The sequence below is a fragment of the Sander vitreus genome, chromosome 20 (assembly GCF_031162955.1).
Source record: "Sander vitreus isolate 19-12246 chromosome 20, sanVit1, whole genome shotgun sequence".
NCBI lineage: Eukaryota > Metazoa > Chordata > Actinopteri > Perciformes > Percidae > Sander > Sander vitreus.
In genome coordinates this window covers 18,657,871-18,666,141 of record NC_135874.1, presented here as the reverse complement: position 1 = coordinate 18,666,141, position 8,271 = coordinate 18,657,871, and the positions used below count along the sequence as shown (strand labels likewise).

Genomic DNA, 8,271 nt, shown 5'->3' with positions numbered 1-8,271 from the left:
CTTTCTGACCCTGATGTTTCCATGGAGACCACTCATTTTGTGTATCAGTCTTCACAAAGGTCTTTGTTCTCGTAATATCTAAAACCAACCAGCTGAATGCCCTCTAATCTCACAGGGCTGATAGTGGTGTGATGCCCTTGCGGTGGCTCCCCTCTATTTTTATATCTGAAGGCCAGTTGTTAAGACTCACAGTCTCCACGGTGGCGAGGTTATGGACCCTGGATAAAAAACGTCTTCTACTGCTGCTGCTGCCACTTCTATAGATATGATAAGAGAGATGATAAACTGTCTCATGCACAAACAGGTGGAGTGCACTAATGGAACGTTTATTGTGTGTGTGTGTGTGTGTGAGTGTGTGTGTGTGTGTGTGTGCGCGCGCGCGCGCAGTGTTGGCAAGGATACTTTCAAAAACGTATTCCGTTACAGAATACATGCCCAAAAATGTAATTTGTAACGTGTTACGTTACTCAATCTGAGTAACGTATTCTGAATACTTGGATTACTTCCACATTGAATTGCATTTTATAAGTGTAGGAACGCGGCCATCACATACAAAAATCTAACCGCAGTCTAAGCTACCACGAGCTAATTTTAGCTAACGTTAGCTAGCATGTCAAACGGGGTTAGTCAGTCTTTCAACGGCTCTGGGGCTAGTAAATTAGCACATAGGGGAATGTAAAGTCGCACGTCAACTATAAAATAGCAAGGTGACCAGTAAAACTACAGCAGACGACTACCCTTGGCTAATAAAAAAAAAAAAAACAACTTACTTTATGATGCTTCTTCAGATTGGAGGTGGAGTAATTTGGACGCTGAAAGGAGGTTGGTGGCGGGACATTCTAAAACGCTTAACGTGAAAAAGCTTAACGTGGTTTAATGTACCTAAACAACGATCAATCATCACCAAATTTCTCATGGCCATATCTTGTCATGAACACTTAAGCTTGTCAAAAAGACTAAACCGAATTCCAAGGATTATAGAAGTTATCTCACGTTAACGTTTTCTGCTTCATTAGAGTCTTTTGTAAGGAAAAAGCTTAACGTGGTTTAATGTACCTAAACAACGATCAATCATCACCAAAATTCTCTCTCATATTGCTCCTCATAACCACTGAAAACTGTCAAAAAAATCTAACCCAAAGTCCTATTATTATGGACGTTAGCTGACATTAAGCGTTTCTGCTTCATTAAGGGATATTCATATTGTAAGGAAAAGGCATAACGTGGTTTAATGTACTAAACAACAATCAATTATCACCCAATTTCTCTCTGATATTGCTCCTCGATCATAACCGCTGAGAGCTGTCAAAACATCTAACCCAAAGTCCTATTATTATGGACGTTAGCTTTTTAGCTTTCCACGTTAAGCTTTTACCCCTTAATGGAGCAGAAACGTTTAATGTCAGCTAACGTCCATAATAATAGGACTTTGGGTTAGATGTTTTGACAGCTTTCAGCGGTTATGAGGAGCAATATGAGAGAGAATTTTGGTGGCTGTTTAGGTACATTAAACCACGTTAAGCTTTTTCCTTAGGCTCTAATGAAGCAGAAAACGTTAACGTGAGATAACTTCTATAATCCTTGGATTTCGATTTAGTCTTTTTGACAAGCTTAAGTGTTCATAACAAGATATGGCCATGAGAAATTTGGTGATGATTGATCGTTGTTTAGGTACATTAAACCACGTTAAGCTTTTTCACGTTAAGTGTTTTAGAATGTCCCATTTCCAAGATAGAAACGCATTTCTGCCCTGGCTCTGTTGTGCCGGTTCCGGCTCCATCTCTATATCAGTGATCACGCAAATAGCTCATTTTTTCGTTTTCATTGGGGCTTCTGGGAAATGCATGGAGTTGCCTTCATTTATTTAGAGAGTGAATAAACTCGTGAAACAGAGAAGTATCGTCATTACATGTAATCCATTGATTTCAACAATGTAGCGAACTGTATTCTAAATACAAACTATTTCAATTGTAACTGTAACGGAATACAGTTACTCATAATTTGTATTCTGAATACGTAACGACGGTACATGTATTCCGTTACTCCCCAACACTGTGTGTGTGTGTGTGTGTGTGTGTGTGTGTGTTTTTTAGCAGAGGAGTGGATCTTTTTTTTTTTTTTCAAATTTCATATATTCAATCCCCTGCCCACCCATCGTGGTACCCAGGACAGGGATGATGCGTAAAGGAATGTCGCATCTCTGGACGTCCAGCGCGCGTACAACAGATGGAGCCTCGGGCTACTGCTGTTGAGTGTAGGGTTAATACCGACTAAAGGGGGCGTGGTTTAGATCAATGATGACCGCCTCACTGTAGTCAACTGTATAAAAAAAGACATAAAAAATCACTGTCCTGACAGGTCCGAAAGCAAATACCTCTGCTGCCCACGCTGGATAACTCCAGCTTCTTTGAGGAAAAGACTGAACGTGCGCAGCAGCTCTCCACACTTCCACCGGAGGAAATGAGTTGGCGATGCGCTGATCTGAAGGAGGTGCGACCTGAAATGACTGTTTGATCGTCCCTCTGCCTGCCTCGCCTCCACCACTGAACCCGGGAAGGTTTCCGTGCAGGAGCGGATGAAACAACCAGTTTAGAGGGTCGATGGATAAAAGGTGAACGGAGGGGATACACCAGCTGGATTCGTCGGTGAAGTAAACTCATGCAGGAGATCACAGCCTGGCTGCTTCATCAGGATTGCTACTGCCTTACGTAACGTTAACTGAGCTTTGTGGAGGGACTGGCAGCAGGAAACTGCTGGTGCCGAGCTGTTTAATCACAGCGAGGAAACGCAGGTAGGTCACATTACACGGTTAATGGACATACATCCTATATTTCTGGATTTTAATTCGTTTGAAATGAGGTCAACGTAAAATACTTATATTCCTTCTTGATTTGACTACTTGAGCTGTTCTCTCAGCGTTTGTCCGACAATATCGGGGGACGCGTTAGACAAGAAGTTTTGATATGATTACAAACGCCCTTTCCCAGTCATATTAGAGATTAATCCCTCCATCGGCGCATCATTTGCGCATGCGCTCTGAATGCCTCCAGATTACCACAAATAATGGACAGGCATGGTGATTATTGCGGTAAGCCATGCAGTTTACAGCCACAATAAACACGGGATTGCTTCAGTTTCTTTACTAAGCTGTAGCTGTTGCACAATACACGTTAGTGCAGCTGCAGTTAGTTGACTCAATTGATGATGCATTAACACAGGAGTGTATTACATGGCATAGTTGGCAGTGGTAGCACAAAGTCATTTTTTACTTTAAATTCTAAGGTTTCCAAGCTGTTTGTTATTAGAGAAAGGGCGCCCCTTAGAGAATACAGACGTATTTGCAGCTTTAAGACTCTTTTTTTCGCCCCCCTCCTCCATTGGGTCTGGTTGAATTCTCTGTTTCCCCCCCCATGTAGGTGAACAGAGAGGAGTACAGTCACAAGTTTGTCCATCCACTCTCCATTCACTCAGCATGATTGGTGAAGGCGCTGTCTCTCATCGCCAGTGAGTACGTCGAGATGAACGAGGGCCACAGGCAGGGAGGAGGGGCTATCACTGTGGAGGCCGATGTCATCCTCCACGCTGTGAACCCTGAACTTGTCACGCCTTCTGACAAAGATGGAAATTTATGTCCAGGGTACATCCAAGGATTCCTGCAGGACGACCAGGATTTCAGCCCTCCTGCAGTGTTTGAGAAGGAATACCTGCTGGATGGAAGACTGACAGAGAATAACCACATCGACCATCAGAAAGATAACGGCTCGTACATCTCAACAGCTGATCAGTTTCACCTCTCCAATGATAAAGGAGCTCCGCAACAAAATTGTGCAAGCAGTGAAATCCACAATGGCGCCAGAGCTAAAGTGTCTTACAGCGGAGATTCCTCCGTATGCTTGCCAAGCCAAGCCAAACCGGAAACTGATTGGTCAGTCTTAAAATCGAACCTCGAGTGCAGCGACCGCAGCCAGGAAGCTGGAAATACACAGTCTCAAAAAGAGCCTGATTTAGTCATCGAAGTCGGCGGGCAGAAGATCAACGCTCACAAGTCTGTCCTGGCAGAGAAGAGTGACTACTTCAAAGCACGGCTGTCACGAGACATCCTCAAAGTGAAGGGAGTGAGTTACAAGACTTTGTCTACATTAATAGACTATGTTTACACTTCTCAGATGAATGTTTGCAAGGGCAATGTTGTAGATGTCATCACAGGGGCTAAAATCCTCCAGATCCCCTGTGCCGTCCAGGCGGCCATGGACTGCATGTCTGAACAAATCAGTGCAGAGAACTGCTACGAGATCCTGACCATCGCCAAGAAGCAGCGACTTAGTGAACTGAAGGAGACTGCCTACGGATTCATGAGCGACAACTTCCTGCAGATCCTCAAAGACCCGTCTGTGTACGGGCGCCTGAATGGATCTGAGCGGGATCTGATCCTGAAGAAGAGAATGGAGGGAAGGAAGACTCTGATGGTGGCAGAGATAAACGATGTGTTTGATCGTGTTGGGAGCCGGCCGCCGAGCCGCTGCAGCAGCCGACCACAGAGCCCATTGTCGGTTGGGTCTTTCGAGGAGAATCATATGATTTATTACTTTAACGAAACAGCAAATGACTGGAGACCTTTAACTGCGATGCCTGAGGACATAAACACTAAAGGGTGCGGGATCTGCACCATGTTTAACTACCTGTTTGTGGCAGGGGGGATAAAGGGCTACGGGGACAAGGGCAAGGTTTCAGACAAGGTCTTCTGTTACAACCCCATAACCAACCGCTGGACTGAGGTCAGACCTCTGACCCAAGCTCGTGCCCAGCTAAAGCTTGTGTCTATGGATGGCTACTTGTACGCCATTGGAGGGGAATGTTTGTTTACAGTGGAAAAATATGACCCCCGCATGGACCGCTGGACCACCGTGGCCCCCTTGCCCAAGGGAGCCTTCGCAGTGGCCCACGAAGCCACAACCTGCAGCGGAGAACTTTACGTTTCAGGGGGCTCTCTCTTCTACCGCCTTCTTAAGTACGACGCCAAGAGAGACGAGTGGCAGGAGTGTCCCTTCAACAACAGCAGAAAGAAGTCCAGCGACATGGTGGCTTTCAAAAGCTTCATTTACCGCTTTGATGTCAACCGAGAGCACGGGATCACCGTGTTTAAGTACAACAGCATAGTGAAAATGTGGCACGATTGCGCATCGCAGAGGCTTGGAAGTCATTTACCCTTCAGGTGTGCCGTGATCGGGAACTGCATCTACTGTGTGAACAAAAGCCAGACTCTTCAGTTTGTAGTGGAGGAGGAGAACGCCTACTTTGTTGAGGAGACGCTGAGGGCGCCTCTGGAGGCAAAAGGCGTTCTTTTTCCTTTTGTTCTCACTTTGCCTGAAAAGCCTGAAAAAGTTACATAGTGTGCGTGTGCGTGTGTGTGTGTGTGTGTGTCGTCCAGAATAACACTATAAATGTGTCATAATGAAACTGGAATAAGCAGAAGACCTTATATACACTTCAATGTCAGCTTTCTATCTCAGTGTGTCATTGCCTGCTTGCAATGGAATGTGTGTATTTGCATGGCAATTTATTGTGTCTGCAGGGTAAAGCCTTAAAAGGAACAGTTTTTTTAGAGTGGAATGAATGCAACAATATTTGTATCTGACCGTAGATAATGACATAACAACAGTGGCTGTAGGTTATTTTGTGTATTTCCTGTGTTCAGTTTGGTTTGGTGCACTTTTGTAGTTAGAATAGATATTAGGAACATATTAACTAGTTGACTGATAACAAAAACAAGTGTTTTGTTGAAAGTTGTATAAAAAAAAAAGAATGGAAGCAGTCGTAGTGCGCCTTAAGAATGATGCAACACAGGTTCTATGCAAACGAGACAGAATATACAGTTGGGTCTGCTGTAAGGCTATTTAATAGTTATACTATAATGGGAATCTGACTGGGAAGGAATACAGTATTCTTCGAACTAGGGCTGCAACTAATGATTATTTTCATTATTTTTGTGATTATTCGATTGTTTGGTCAACAAAATGACAGATAATAATGAAAACGTAGTGTTATAATTCCGCACACCCCAAGAAGATGTTTGATAAAGATGTTTATCAAACTAACAGTCCAAAACCGAAAGATGTTTGGTTTACTGTTATATATTATAAAGAAAATCCACACATTTGAGAAATTGGAAACGGCAATGTTTGTGCCATGTTTACCTGAAAAATTATGAATCGATTATCAAAGTAGTAGTAGATTATTTTCTGTCGTTCAGGTAATTGATTAATCAATGAATCGTTGCAGCTGTAAGTCGAACGCTGATCTTCACTGGCTTTGAATTAAACCCGTGAGGTCAAATTTTAGTCAGTGAAAGAGCAACTGTATCAGTCTCAAGCCACACAAATATTCCCTTTGAAAAACATCTAAACAGCATGTTGTACCATAAAATAATTCACGGGACCTTTTCAGTCAAAGCAAATTCTGCTCAGCTCTGTATTTTCAAGGGAAAAATACAATCTTGCCAGAAATATAAAATAAGAGGCTTCAGATTTTTTGAAAATGAATTGGAATTTGAACTGATCTAAGTTTAAAAGTACATAAATATTTATTTTTTGGATTTAGTATATGCTATTTTGCATACTCACGGGTATCACAGTTCCTACATTTAGCACATTTGCCAAAGATAAATAACAATTCAGTCAGGCTAAAATAAAACTATCAAAACTGACAAAGACTTTTGCTTCTTTTGGGGATTAAGTTCCCAAAATTTATTAAAAGCTTTCCACTGACAGTCGAGTTAAAAAACTAAAGCAATAGTTGTTTTTGTAGAGGAGGGGCATCATGTTTGCTGCTAACAGGCACTTTCTGGGAAGTTAAGGGAAAGCGAGCCATTCAAAATACACAAAGATGCATCTCTTATCTTTCTTTTCCTGTTTGTGTTTAGGGAAACACCAACAGACCCATGTTCAAGTGCTAGGAGGTTTCTTCCCAGGTCAAATCAGATACTACAGTACTGCAGCATGGTTAGGTCATGGCCCTCACTGTGTCCACAAACAAGATATCCTGCTGTCATGACACTAAGAAACCATGCTCCTCTTGCATCAGTGCACATTAATACACGTTTTACTCTAAATGTACTTTTAGACATTTCACAGTATTTGTTTGCTGCTGCAACAACAGTGGGAGTTTTGTATGAAAGCTAATGCTGATATATTCTTGGAACAAATGGCTTTTGACAACATTTGTAGAAATGTCTCCAGGCAGTCAATGTGACGAGAACAAAAATGGATGTGGTTTTGATATTTTGCTGGCTGGCATTTATATTTTTGTGAATTTTTGTATGGATTTGGTAGTTTTGGATTTGCTGCTTTGATGGACAGTAAAGTAATGCAATGTTAGGCCGTGGCTTCCTGTACAAGGCATATGGAGTGGGGGAACAAATTAGCTGTTGGATAATGTATCAGTCAGAACTAAGTGCTTCAAATAAAATATTTTGTGTCTGAAAATGATCTGGTTTTCTGAATATGTCTTTAGCATGGTGGAGAATGTGTTATACCTTAAACAGAGCTGCCATCTAGTGGATACCAACTGTAACAGCACCAGAAATACTGCTGTGCCAACATGAGCTCATGCCTAACAAAACATTTGAGAACTTAGTTGGCTGTATTTTCCTTACTAATACATATACAGTAATTGTCGTAATACTCAAGGGAATTTCCATGATAGTAGGTCATGTAAGTCAATGTAAACATAGTTATGACAAATCCAGCTTTTGATAATTATATTATTTCATCCCAGCTATGTGTGTATTTAGAAGATGACAGAGCTCTTAATTACAAGCCAACCACATGCATCTTCAATAGTTTAAGAGTCGAGTACTTAATACGTGACAAAATAAAATGCTGATGGAAGCCCATTTCCACCACCTTCATTTTTTATTTTCATCACTAAGTGTTTTTTTTCACATCACTGTGACCTATTATCTTATATTATGTTTTTATATGTCATCACTAAGAGTGATTGTGTCTAATAATATATTAGTTTATATACTATCTCATAGTTACGAGAATACAGACAGCATCTCACAATTACAACTTAGTATCATAATTATAAGAATCTTTCTCACACTTCCTCATAATAATGACATTATCTCACAGTGAGAGATCGATATTATGATATAATAATTCATAATTACGAGATGCTTTCTCACGACTCAAACAATTCTCATAATTATGACAAAAAGTTTAAATAAAATAAATGTATGCCTTATAAGCCAGTTGGATTTGTTTATTTAGC

At 41.5% G+C, this 8,271-nt stretch overlaps 1 protein-coding gene across 1 annotated transcript; it reads left to right on the top strand.

Moving 5' to 3' along the window:
* Window positions 1-2,297: 2,297 nt before the first annotated feature.
* On the top strand, window positions 2,298-7,484 carry kbtbd11 (kelch repeat and BTB (POZ) domain containing 11). Its single transcript, XM_078277582.1, has 2 exons — window positions 2,298-2,791; window positions 3,417-7,484. Exon 2 carries the CDS (start codon window positions 3,519-3,521, stop codon window positions 5,388-5,390), a length of 1,872 nt encoding a protein of 623 aa, XP_078133708.1. The 5' UTR covers window positions 2,298-2,791; window positions 3,417-3,518; the 3' UTR covers window positions 5,391-7,484.
* Window positions 7,485-8,271: the final 787 nt, after the last annotated feature.